Source organism: Haemaphysalis longicornis, unplaced genomic scaffold (genome assembly GCF_048455015.1).
Source record: "Haemaphysalis longicornis isolate Haplotype H1 unplaced genomic scaffold, Haemaphysalis longicornis Haplotype H1 scaffold_9, whole genome shotgun sequence".
NCBI classification, from domain to species: Eukaryota; Metazoa; Arthropoda; class Arachnida; order Ixodida; family Ixodidae; genus Haemaphysalis; species Haemaphysalis longicornis.
In genome coordinates, this window is record NW_027526460.1 from 157,501,361 (window position 1) to 157,515,032 (window position 13,672).

A 13,672-nucleotide genomic window follows, 5' to 3' on the forward strand; every position below is an offset into this window, starting at 1 on the left:
CGTCACAGAAAGTTGGCTTTCCTGCAGGGCGAATTGGCATACAACGGCATCAGTTAGGGCACTGAGGCTTCGCTTTCAAAAAGTCTCGAAAACATTGAAAACGCGAATAAAAAATCGTGAAAGCGAACCAACTGCGTAATGCCCCGCTTTCGCACAAAAAATACGAGTTCCCGGAGTTAACAGGTGTAATAGTGATAATAACGTAAATGAATACCATTTATAGAATCATCCATCAAATATAAAAAAAAAAGATACGTGAACATAAAAATGAAATGACAACAGTGGAATAACGAAGTAACTGTATGCATATCTTATACACGTGTAACCCAATGTACGTCAAAGCTCTAAAACATGCATATTATATGTATGCCGCAAAGTATGCATGCATGCGAGATTCTTTCGGAAGCAAACGAGTCAAAAAAGAGTCGATGAAACGACGACTCTGTTGTGTGACTACCTTTAATCGTTTACCGGAGTCAGCAAGTTCCAAGAAGAGTCGTCGTCGATTTGACTCACTTTTGACCACCTTTTTTCTTAGAGTGCAGGAAGAAAGCTGTGGCGCAAGCCGTACACAGCTTTGTTGTACCAGCCATAGTGAACTTTGTCGCCAAGACGACTCTGTCATTGCGCGTGGCTTCATCTGCTGTCAAGATACCTATCTGAACAAGAGTAGTGTGACCAAAACATGTTGATTTGATTTATTGATTGATTGTGGGGTTTAACACGGTGACGCTACACAGGAGATGAGTAGAGTGGAGTCTGCAGAGTGGAGGGCTCGGGATTAATTTTGACCACGTGCGGATCTTTCACGTGCGGTGAAATCTGGAACACACAGGCGTTTTTGCGCGTCTTCTCCGCCAGCAACACGGCAAGAAAGCGATCCCACGTCCTTGGGCTCAACAGCAGGACAGGTCTTACCTATAGAGCTACTTTGGCGGGCCAAAAACGGGTGTCATTCCTGTTTTATCGAAGCTATGTCGAAACAAGTTAAATGACGATTGGTAGCTCAAACGAATACATATCCCTGACAATCGTTATCCCAGTAGATATTAATCAAAAGTATCATTCACAGTTTTTAAACACATACCATGACAATACTACCCCTAAGCCATTCCAGAGAGAGAGAGAGAGGAGAAAGAGAGAACTTTATTCACCCAGAAGTAGAGTGCTTGGGCTCCCTCTGCCACGTTAGTCAGCCAGGAGATCTTGGTGCCTGGCGGCTTCTTCGGCCTCCTGGACAAGGCGTAGCTGCATTTGGGGATCGGATCTGCGCAGGAGGGTTACCCAGTGCTCTATGTGTTTGATGTCTATGAGTGATAGGGCGGACCTTGGTCCGTAGGTCCTTCTGGCATTTCCATATAATATGCGTGATGTCTGCGTGGTATCCGCAGTGTTCACATTAATCTGAGAATATTTCTAGCCGGTCCAGCCGCATTACAAATCAGCGGAACAGGCAACTTCATATTTTTTTGTCGGGTGAAGCTGTAGCATTTGCATGTTTGATCAAGCTAAATAATTCAGAATATTCTAAACCACAAATGAGGGGAAATGTGATTGCTTCTTTCAGTGGCTTTTATTGCCACCGGGTTAATCCTCTCCTAAATAACGTATTTGCAACTGCGATTCCTAGGGAATTTACAGTGAGTTTTGTGATGCTATTTTAATAGCGTTTTAGACATTTGCCGTCTAATCACTAGAGAAGGACCTAATGTAAATAATTTGTTTGCTTTTACTTACTGTCACATAGAAAAATATTGGCCAGCGTTGCTTTTTGTTTAGACCGGTTCCTTTATTTTGTAAGCGCAGTGCCTCCAATCATAAAGCCAGGGTGATGCGACAGCGTCTGTGTAAATAGTTGAAAATAATTCTTATTTCTTTTTTTTTTCCGACAGGGATGCGATCCAGCTGTGCAGTGCGAATGCGAAGATTCGTGGAACAACACCTACCTTTGCACACGGCAGATAATGAATGACGTTAACACCAAGCTGTGCGAATTCAAGGACAACGAGGTAGGCTTATGCTCTGAATATCCAGGTCCTGGCGCATGCAAACACGAGCTGATTCGCGCTCAAGCTACGCGGTTGATTCCGTCCTATGGGGGCCACCAAGCTTCTAAAGGCATTTTGGTAGAGCACCTTTCTTAATAATTGAGGACATTCAGTGCAGCAACTTTTTGGTACCTTGAAAATAATTGGCGCTTTCCCGTGGTATATGAAGATGAAGCTCCCCACATAAGAACCTCCATACATAAGCGTTTTCTGAAACGTATTTGAAGACCAAAACTAGCCGAAGTGTCTGGCCCCTGCCTTAGGCGGCTTGCATGGGCCCGAGAACACAATGCGCACATTGCATCTTGACGGGGCATTAGTGATATTGTGCGAAAGCGTATGCTCGTACGGTGAACGTGCGTTTGCATATTCTGCTTTTGCGTCTGCATAGGTTTGCCGTGTTTTAGCTTTTCAGAAGGCTTTCGCACGCCCCCGTAATGACGGCGGGAGGGAATCGAGCAGCTTGCAAGTTAGCTAAGCATTCGCTGCAAAGAGCGCGGAAGAAAAAACACGTATTCGCAATTATAAACAAAAAATGGGCGCATGAAAACACTTTGATGGCAATAGCTTCCTTTTTGGGAAATGACGAAGGATATTTGTTAGTTTTCGTGTGCGCTTGTGTTCGTCAACTCCTTGTCAACCACCAGCTGCTCACTGCGTCGAGATGGCCGCTGCACAATTAACTCAAGGGTGGCTGCCGCAGATTTCACATCAACCACCTGCTTTCATAGGTCATATTCTGTCATTTCTTGCAAGGACTATTTGACTTGGAGTACATCATAGAAGTACGTCGACGCGTAAATACTTTCATTCTATTTTAGATTACCCCGCCACTAAATCCTTCTTGCCTAACGAGGGCGCACTGTTGCACGGGTACACCACAGAGTTTCATACTACAGTGGAACCCCGCAGGTACGTCCCCCGGACTTAGGATGACCCACTTTTTACGACGGATCACCGCGGTCGCGGCGAACACCCCATAGAAACAATGCATAAGTAACCCCGATGATATGACGCTCGGGTGCACACGGTTCGCTTGATACGAAGGACCCTGGGGCGGTTCAACCGGCGTTCTCCTCATATTTTACACAGCTTCGCCGTTTCGCCGCCTCGTCCCGACCTTTGTTCTTAACCCCCGTTTGACGCTGCTTGATGTGCAGAGGTCCGCATGCAGGCAAGACCACGTGCTGAACAGGTGACAAGCCAGGGGGCGGGTATACTCGTGAGCGGGAGTTAACATTCGACGGTTCCACGCGGCAGCGGGATGTTACCGCGCCAACCGCGAGAAGTCATAGTTCACGGTTCAGGTGGCTGGCGGACCGTGAATTTGAAGTTTCCATCGTGCCGCCGACGAATGCCCCACGACGTTGACTGAACACCCGCTTCCTCGGCCGCTCGATCCAAGTTCCTTCTTTACACGACGCTCTCTTCCCTCTCACTACTATCCGCGTATCAGTGTCTTTCAAAGCGGCGTTGTTCCTAGGGTGCCTACAATCACGCGCATCCGCCGCAAGGGTACACACCGTGGAGACACGTATACGTTGGCACCGCCATTTTGGTCACTCGCTGGCTGCCGCAGCAAGTCACTGTAGCATGTGGGCTAACGTACGGGATAGCAGAGGACCCCGGCTAGCTTCGCTAGAGAACGCTACGCGCCGTACACTAGCCCTGCGGAATCCGAAGACTCACGCACGGGTTCGGGTACTCACATGCGGTAGACAGGCTCCGGCGATCCAAAGTGAGGCTTTATTGCCTGGCAGATACAGGGCATATACCAGACAACACGACTATCGCTCGCGGGGAGACAGTGGCTCCTGTCGCTCGCTCAAGCCGCTGGGCTCAGACCTCGATATCCGTCATCACGGCCGCGGGAGCAGGGGCGGCATCCCGTGGCGACCGATCAGGGCAGAATCTCTCGACAGAGTCCGTGGAGCCAACTGGGTTCACCGTCATCGGGACATTCGGCGTAGGCACTGCCGAGCCAACCGACTCCGACCAAATCGCCCAGTCGACTCCCCGGCGGAGCGCCCGTTCGTCCCGCAGGTCAGCTCGGAGGGGAGAGGAGATCTTCCCCAGGTCGGGAAGGTGGCAAACCGGTCCTCCTTCCCCCGCGCCCTCGCGTGCACGTTCGCGGCGAGCCCGTTCGGCGCACGCACGGGGTCACGAAGAGGTCACGACTGACGTGACGCGCCGGCTGCCCAAAATGGCGGCTCCCAGCTCGCGAAAACATGTGCAGGCGAGGCTTAGGGAAGCAAGGGTCCCCACAATCCCCCCCCCTCCTCAAGACCGAGCCTGCACCGCTTGGACAACCGCTGCCGAGCAACAACACAACACATCCCAAAATTAACAACACCCGCCCCCGGTCAACAAAGGTCCGCAAAGTCCGTAACAGTTCTCCCGTCTCGAAGCAACACCACACCACACGCACAGTCCACGACACGCCTTCAGTCCAGCGCGTCCTTGTAGTCACCGGTGGTGGGGCAGCCCAGGAATAGCAGGCCAAAGCAGCAGGAGTAAATAGCAGGCGAGAGCCGCAGGTGTAGACCGCAGGCCGAGGCAGCAGGCGGGCCGACGTCTCATCAGACAGGAGGGGCCTCTTAAGCCAGTCGTTCGTCCGGCAAGGCCACCAGCGTCCACCGCAGAGACGGCCGCCATGGTCGTGAGGGCACAAGAAGAGCCAGTCGACACGGGGTCGTGGCCCCGACAGTGTGCAGGCCGGGCCCGCCAGGGATCAGCCCAGAAGAGCAGCTTTTGGAGTGCTCGTGTGCTGCCAGTGAAGCGCCCGTGGCAGGTGCCTCTTAGAGGCGCCAGGTGTGCCGGCTCAGGAGGCCGCATCTCGATCGTCGCTGAACCGCGTCAAGCGGGCTGCGGCGGAGGACGGGGCCTGGGCTGCCAGCGATGGTAGGCACCAGCGGCTGCTGGAACCGGTCGCGTGTGGTGTGGCTGCGGGCGACTTGACCAGACCGGGGGCAAACGCCAGGGGGGACGTGCTGCAGAAACAAGTCGGGAGTAACAGCAAAACAACACCCAACTTCCCTGCTGCTGCTTTCCGAGTGGGAAAGCGAGACAGGGTGCTCGGGCCAGGCTAGGGCCAAAAAAGGAACCCTAACACTGGTGGAGCGGTTCGATAACCCGGAATTTCGTGTGCTCAGGGCAGAAGGCCGCCCCGATATCACACACTACATTCGAGGTTTTCAAGCCAAATCACGGAGTGGCAGAACTTAAAATGTTAGACTTTGGCCCCACTCGTGACCGGCCGCCCGCAAGTCGCATAAAGAGCTCAAAAACCGCTCTTCGCCTACTGCGCGGGATAACCTCCTTGAAGAGGTCAGAGGCCTCCTTCGATGGGATGTATATCAGCAGAAGTTCCCCTTAGGTTGAACAGAAACGTAACCTACCAGAAAAAGAACAAGCAGAAAACAAACAAAGAAAAACAATCACAGAAACAAATAAACGCGCCTGCAGCAATACGAACTGCTTTGCGCTCGGCGCCGACAGCAATACCAGCTGTTAGCGGACGCCTCGGCGGCCGAGCCGCCTCCCTCCTCAGACTTTCGGCTATTCCTGGCCTGTCAATGATTCGGGTTCACAAATATTTACAACTCGGCGCCGACAGCAATACCAGCTGTTACCGGACACCCGGTGGCCGCGCCACCTCGTTCCATCTCAGAGCACGGCTCTTCCCTGAGCCCAACAAAGACAACAACAACAAAAAAACAATATATCCATATTATGTACAGGCTATTTACAAAACGGATAGTTCTGCTCACCCTTAAGGAACTCTTCGCTGCTGAACGCCGTACCGGAATTGTATGCAGGGGCTGCTGCCGGCATGGGCGAGATTCGGCGCGGGGTGGCGGCCGTCCCTTCGGGGCTCCCTTTGTTAAGCTGCGCGTTGGGAGGGTGCGTGGGGCGCCGCGAGATGCGGTGAGCGCCCGCGCGAGCTCTCGGAAGCGCAAGGCGCGCTCGTCGAGCTACCGTCGCGGCGGCGGCTGCGCGGGTGGGAGTCATGGCTTCCCTGCCCGCTCGCGCGGCCTCCGGAGTGCAAAGCGTCTACAGCAGCGTTGCGTGTTTGTCGCGCGCGAGAGAGATATTCGGAGCGGAGCGCGCATCCGATACCTCGGCCAGCTTTGCAAACGGTAGTAGGGCTGCATGAACGCCTTGCCTACACCCTCCGTTCGCAATGTCAATCACAATGCCTGTACGAGCCAGAAAATCACGGCCGAGAATTACAGGCACTGTCAGGCCCGGGGGATGTACGAATCTGTGGCGTCGCCCTCGTTTCTCCCATCGGAGCACTAACCTCGCCGAGCCGCCTGAGTTGGCTTTCCCGCTCGCTAGGTGGAAAGTGATGTCGCCAGCTTGCAACCGAATGGCTCTCCGTTGCAAATGAGCGAGGACATCATTGCCGAACAGCGTAGCAGACGCTCCGTTGTCCAACGACGCCGCAAACTTTCGACCAGCGATCGTAAGGGCAATGAAAGGCGCTAGTGCGTTGGGGCGTTTTACCCTGCACGCCATCGGGTTTAGGGGCTCATGCTCGCCACCTAATGTAGCCACAGCTGTCGAGTACTCACCGACGGCGGCTGGCGTTTCCCGATTTGCGCTGCCTTTCCGGCGCCGGGCAGGGAGCGGTGCACGCGCGAGCATAGTGGCCCGTTGCGCGGCACTTGTAGCAGACGATGCCGCGATGCGACTGCGCAGCCGGAGGCCGCTGTCCGCGCAACGCTGGCGGGTTCCCTTGGCTTCCGAGTGCGCTACTGCTCCCTGACTGTCGCGCTGCGCGTTCGGTCCGCTCGAGCTTTCCACACGGGCGTAGCTGTTGGGTTGCTCATGCGCGTTTTGTCCCCGGCCGTAGCCGTGCCGCGGCATGCCTTGCTGGGCGTCAGAACGCGCCCGCATGGCGTACGAGTACGGGTCGAGCGCGCGCTCCGACACATCGCGCGGCATTTCCGTGCTCTCCGCGTACGCTGCTGTTGCCGCGGTGCGCGGAATGGGCGGTGGGGACGCACCCTGCCATGCGCACCTTGGATCCAGCGTGGCGTGGGGTGGGAAAGGCGGGCGATAGCTGCGAGCAGCTAGAATATCGGCTTGGATGCGTTTTGCTTCGCTGGCCAGTTCATTGAGGTTGGCAAACTGACTGCCTCGAAGGTACGCTACAAAAGTTGGGTGGGCTTGTCTCGTCACCCTCTCAACCTTTTCCGCATCAGACGCCATGGGCTTTGCAAGCAAAAACAACTCCTGCATTGCCCTGACGTATTCGAGCCGAGACTCATACCAGTGTTGAGTTCGCATCTCTAGCTCGTTCAACCTGCGGCGCTCGTAGTCTGGGGGCAGGAATTCGCTGCGAAAGAGCGCTTCAAATTCTCCATCGTACGAGCGTCGCGTCCCACCAGCCGGTACCACCATGCAGCCTGGGCGGTCAGCGATATAGGCAGAATACGTCCTATAATCACGCTGTCGTCCATACCCGACGCCTCCTGATAGCGGTGCAGCGCCTCTAGGTACTTCGTAGCACTCATGCGGTCAGAGTAACCGCCGTACTCGGGTATTCTGAGGCTACTGAGCGAGCTGTTAGGCCTGACACTCGGTTGTGCGCGCACCGCGTTGATCAGGGCTTGTGAGAGATCGACTGCTGCCGAAGGCAGGGGTGGCTCCTCGCGAGACAACGCTGGCGTAAGGCAGGCGACGTGCGCCCCAGCCGTAACCGCTTGCGAGGTCTGCGTGGTGGGGTACATTCGTGGCGCAAACGCGCCGGCGAACGAGGCGACCGCCGCACCGCTAGAGCCGTGAGGGTCGTACACGGCGGGGTCGGGTGCGCTCGAGCTGCGGCGCAGCTCCTCCTTTGCAAACATATCCGCTGGGTTGCTACGACCAAGGCCCGGAGGGCATGATCTCGTTGCAGCCCGTGGTGACGGCAGGTGGTCGCAAGAAGCGTTCCGCCCGCCGACACCGTGCGGCACGCCGGCAGGAGTGGGATGACAGCTCCCGTGACTCTCCCGCGCGGCGCTTTGGTTGCCTGCTAGGATAGCGCTGCCTGGGCCCCAGAGGGGCCTGGGCGTAGTGGTGGCGGCCTACAGGCGCGGGACTAGGTAATCATCCCTCGGGCTGTCGGAATGCCTCACGCCGGCAGAAGCGGGATGGCTCCCGTAACTCTCCTGCGCGGCGCGTCGGTTATCGGGGAGATCGGCGCCGCCTCGACAAAGCTCTGGCATAAGCGCGGTGGCGGGCAGCAGCGGGTCGACAGAGGCGTCCCGCAAGTCGTTACCAGGAGCAATCTCGTCCGACAACCAGCCTTCAACTTCGGAATCAAGCAACGAGTAGCGGGGGTGCCGACCTGTCATCGCAAAAAACCTTGGTTGGGCGCCAATGTGGGCTAACGTACGGGATAGCAGAGGACCGCGGCTAGCTTCGCTAGAGAACGCTACGCGCCGTACACTAGCCCTGCGGAATCCGAAGACTCACGCACGGGTTCGGGTACTCACATGCGGTAGACAGGCTCCGGCGATCCAAAGTGAGGCTTTATTGCCTGGCAGATACAGGGCATATACCAGACAACACGACTATCGCTCGCGGGGAGACAGTGGCTCCTGTCGCTCGCTCAAGCCGCTGGGCTCAGACCTCGATATCCGTCATCATGGCCGCGGGAGCAGGGGATGCATCCCGTGGCGGCCGATCAGGGCAAAATCTCTCGGCAGAGTCCGTGGAGCCAACTGGGTTCACCGTCATCGGGACATTCGGCGTAGGCACTGCTGAGCCAACCGACTGCGACCAAATCGCCCAGTCGACTCCCCGGCGGAGCGCCCGTTCGTCCCGCAGGTCAGCTCGGAGGGGAGAGGAGATCTTCCCCAGGTCGGGGAGAGGGTGGCGCCAAGGAAGGTGGCAAACTGGTCCTCCTTCCCCCGCGCCCTCGCGCACACGTTCGCGGCGAGCCGGTTCGGCGCGCGCACGGGGTCACGAAGAGGTCACGACTGACGTGACGCGCCGGCTGCCCGAAATGGCGGCTCCCAGCTCGCGAAAACATGTGCAGGCGAGGCGTAGGGAAACAAGGGTCCCCACAAGCAAGACCGCGCATGTTCACCGTAACACGGTTTACTAGGACGTTTGACCCATCTTATCTATTTTTCTTGTTGCTGGGTCCTGTGGGAAACGAGAACACGTATTTGTTTAGCACTTTGCCCCAATAGCGGCGGCACGGCACCGTTGAAAGGGTGTCTCCACCCTGTACGGAAATTCATTTTTTTTATTTACGCCTCGTACTATCGTTCGTTTCAATTAGCCTTGGCAGTTTCACACTCGCTTTTTCCCCTCTCGATTTGCTCGAACCCCTCGGCTTTATCTCGCGCCCGGAAAGCGTGGGTCTGGCAGGCTTGCTCGGCCGCCGTGGAGGGTAGGGGGCACAACATAGGCGTGTCTTTTTTTTAACTTCGGATTTCAGATAAAGGTTCACAAATCACTCGAACGGGCCAAATACAGTAGTTTAAATAAGTGCTTAGCCCACCTATCGCCTGAGATCGTCTACTAGGCCGGCATTTACCCGCACCCCGGTCGTACGACAGCCCGGTAATACGATGTTTTCTCTAGGTTCCTTGAAAGTCGTGTTATCGGGGTTCCACTGTAATATATACTGCCCGCTGCAGTCGCGGGCCGCCGTGGGCGGCGCCATTGCAGGTAGCTACGTTCCTCGCCTACTTGGCTTAGCTAGCCGTACGGCTTCTTTTTTGTCTCGAAGCCAAAATCAACAAATAAGGGTAAAATTTTTTTCTTGTTCACCGTGCAAGAAGCTTATACATAATCCCTGTCAAATTATTCTTTAAGCAGGTTCAATTTTATAATGACGAAGCAATTGTGATGTACCTTCTGCAGTAATAGTGTCGGTTTTTTGCAGCCAGAGGCAACTTTTCAGCCGGTTCATGAGCCATGCCAAGGACAAGTGGAACGTGCCCGGCACATGACAGAACGCTCGCCGAAGCCCGTCTACCTTAGATAGTGGCGCCAGATTTCCGTCTAGTATATCTTAGTATGAAACTCTATGGGGTACACGACAATAGACCTTTTCCACAACCTTTATCTGCGCATGCGCTTGCAGGCGGCGCCGATACTTTTGGTGGTTCCTTCTTATCGCAATTTCCACTTCTGATTAATGCCGTGTGCCCGGCGGGATGAACTTCAAACAGATTCAGGTCGGCATTCGGTGGCCACTGCCAATGCGCTAAGCCATTGCACGGCCAATAATTGCTGAAAAAGTACTAAATGAAGTGAAAAAATACTAAATTACATCAACAGCCCACCCAAAGAGTGACTTTTGCGCATGAAGTTCAGAGAACGGTACGCGATAAGGATTCATGGCAAGCTTGCACTGACGTCACCGTAGCTGCCATGTTTGTGACAAACGAGGATGATGAAAGTACAGTGAACTGCAATGTTGTAATACAGGAATAAGAGGCAAAGGGAAATTGAAGCCAGAAATATGGAAATCTGCTAGGGGCGTTGCGGTGCAATACTGCAGGGACCGTAGTGTTCCAATCAGCATTCATGGGTTGGAATCTGAGTGTAGGACATTTAGATTTTTTTGCATATGCATGGAGCGCACGAACTATCTGGTTAAAGCACACCGTGATTTTTGTGAAGAGTGTCCTTGCTCAAGTGTGCTGTATTCAGATCCGGCGTGTCATGAAGTTGGTTCCGCCTTTTCCTTCCCTCAGGGTTTCATGGAAGCTTACAACCTGACGTGGGACCCCTTCGAGATCCAAAACCTGTACTTTCTAGGAGTACACGGTTTGTCCCACGGTGACGAAGAACGAAGCTGTTTGCAGAGACTGCGGCACTGTCGCCGTGAGTCCTGCTACCTGAGCTGCTGGAAGAATTATCAATGAAGATCGAACCGTTGTTGATTTGGAATAATAAAATTTCGTAAATAATTTGCGTCGACACCTCGTGAGATCTGGGGTGCGAAGCAGCGTGCCAACTTGATTTCAGAACTGGTTGCGCGGCGTCGCTAACATAAACGGCAACGAAAAACCGACAAATAGGTACTGCTGTTTTCACACACAAATATAGCAATGTTTTGGCCTTGTCGAAGCAGCGCAGCAATAGAAAGGTGGTGGCTCAAACCGATACCAAAATATTGCAATATGTGTTCCATGACTGTAAGCATTGTCTGTAAGAAATAAATCGACATTGGAATTGATGGAATCAGAATGAATATGAATAAATCGAACAGTTGACCGTAGATGACAATAGTGTCGAAGATACCGAACTCGCAGAACTTAGCGCCAGAAAGAGATGCATTTCTGAGTATTTTTTTCGTAATTCACAATGGGGAGTAACGTTCACATTTGCTATAACCAATGTCATTCGGCTGTTGAGTTTTGTCAGTTTTAAAGTGAAGCGAAACAAAATAAGGCTCTATTTTAGGTATTTGGGATAATCGAAATCCAATTTAAAATATCTCCTGAAATTTCGACATTATTTTGAGTAGGTATAAATATTATTTACACCAAAAAACATAGCTGGTAAATACAACTATTATTTAGCACGGAATGCTCAAGTACCAAGGTTGTCGAACTCGCCGAATGTGTAAACGCATTTTGGCCCTTCTCTTGAAATAAGGGAGAGTGGTTCAGTATGAAGTGTGCTCAACGACTGTTCTATTGACGAGATGGACCTTTTTCGTGGAGAAAAACCGCCGTAGCAGTGTGTCGGTGACACGGGCTGTAGGGCCTACCTAATCGTGCAGAGTTCTCACACGTGGAGGCTTCCTTCAGGTTTGAATGCCATTGAGGGCGTGAGACCGGAGTTTCAATGATGGGCGTCTGGGTGGCACTGGGAATATACCAATCGGTGCGGTGAAATGTGCGCTCTTCGGCTGTCTGTAGGATCACCAGCGAGCCTGAACATCATCAGATAAGGTGTAACTAGGGGCTGCGTTGTTAAGAATGACTTGTACAGCTTGCTCGGTATTGCGCGGTAGTAGTAGCCGTGGCTCTTGAGTGGTCCATCTTAGGCGTTGCAAGCGATATCATTAAATGCTCTTAACGCTAAAACACAGCGTTCAGCGTGACCGTGACCGAAATACGGTTCTAACAATGGCAGACGGCGCAACATCATGAGTGCAGAAAAAAAAGTGAAATTTAGGTCTGGTAATCGAACCCTGCGCCTTGAAAAATACTATCATAACACGCGCCTGGCACTATACGGTGAACTTTCCGCTCTAGGTGACTAAAGTTGGTGTTACTAAACACGTTGCGTCATTCGAAATAAAGATTGGCCGCGTATCTACTCATTTCGCTGCAAATGTCATCGAAAAACGGCAGTCTTCTGCCAGCCCCTGCCAAGTGTCTTCTCTTTCCGTCCGCCTCTCAAGCTCTTCCCGCCTATGTTGCCAATCTTTCTATGGTAAAAAGGGTGAAGGTTTCCTCAAGCCACTTCAATTTTTCCGCGTTTTACCACCCGCGCGCCACCTATTGAAGCCTTTTCTTAGTGTTGGGCTTGGAATGCCGCCCCGAGACTTACGCTCGGGCGGCAGCTTAAAAAGCAGAACTGTTTAAGCTTTTAGTTCAGCAGCCACAAAACTCTGCCCAGCCAAGCCCACGTGAGCGCGCACCTCGTGAGGAGCCCCCGGCATCGTCCTTGGTGGCGCATGGGCATGCGCACGTGATAACCTCGCAAAACAATACCAAGAAAAAAATACTCAGTGCACGTGAGCGTGCGCCTCGTAAGGACCGCCCGGCGTTGTACAGCTCGACATTCGGGAACATTCTGCAAAGCGGTCGTGGCGCGATCTCTCGCGTGATGTTTTTCTCAGCAGTCCACGTGCGTTTGCGCCTGAAATGTGGTGCATAGACGCCGAGTTCGGTCTACAGAGAGGGCGCTACGGTCGCCGGAGCGTTCGAACGTGCTTCACATCGGCTCCGTGGATAATGCTGATTTTCGGCGGACCAACTCATCCCACCCGGCCCAAATTAATGCCTGAGTGTTCCATTTGATCTCCGGAGCACGTAGATACCAAATTTGGGACATTTCGCCCACTTTTGGAGGAATTACGAGTGTTTTTGCCCGCGAGGCGAAGCCCGCCCAGCTAAGCCTAACGTCGACTTCGGCCACGGCGGCCACGTGTACGCTCGCCGCCGCTACCGGGGTGGCCTTGAGCGTCGCCCCGGCGAGCTCCGCGGATTTTCGCGGTGCTATGGAGAGCGAGAGAGAAGAATTCCAAGAGATGGACACTACTGCTGCTACGACGGACCCGACTCGCAAGAGGCGCCGCAACCAGACCAGTCGCGACGAAGCCGACGACTCAGCGAGGAAGACGGTCGCCATTGCCGCCTCGGCTTCTCGCCGCGCCGCCATCGAAGGTGCCGCTGACATCGACGACGACGATTTAGTCGACGCCGCTGCCGTGCCGCTCGCCGACGAGGAGGACGACGAAGAAGACCCAACGAGTTTGTGCGCCGGTTGGACTCAAGTAGTCTCTCGACGCGCGAAGAAGAAGCAAAGTGCCTCAGGAACCCCACCGCAGCAGGGCTCCCCGCAATCAGGTAAGCCGAGCGCTTCTAACTCGGCTACGAACGCTAAGAGCAAGCCAGGTGCTAACGGAGGGCAGCGAGCAGCTAGAGCACAGTTTG

At 53.9% G+C, this 13,672-nt stretch overlaps 1 protein-coding gene across 2 annotated transcripts in view; it reads left to right on the forward strand.

Annotated features, from left to right (window-relative positions):
• LOC144153762 (N-acetylglucosamine-6-sulfatase-like) overlaps positions 1-10,979 on the forward strand; it is a 134,521-nt gene extending 123,542 nt beyond the window's left edge. For both annotated transcript variants that reach the window (XM_077685473.1, XM_077685474.1), the window contains 2 exons: positions 1,893-2,009; positions 10,754-10,979. In XM_077685473.1, the coding sequence (XP_077541599.1) occupies positions 1,893-2,009; positions 10,754-10,924 (288 nt within the window). In that variant the 3' untranslated portion in view covers positions 10,925-10,979. The remainder of the gene's footprint in view (positions 1-1,892; positions 2,010-10,753) is intronic.
• Positions 10,980-13,672: the final 2,693 nt, after the last annotated feature.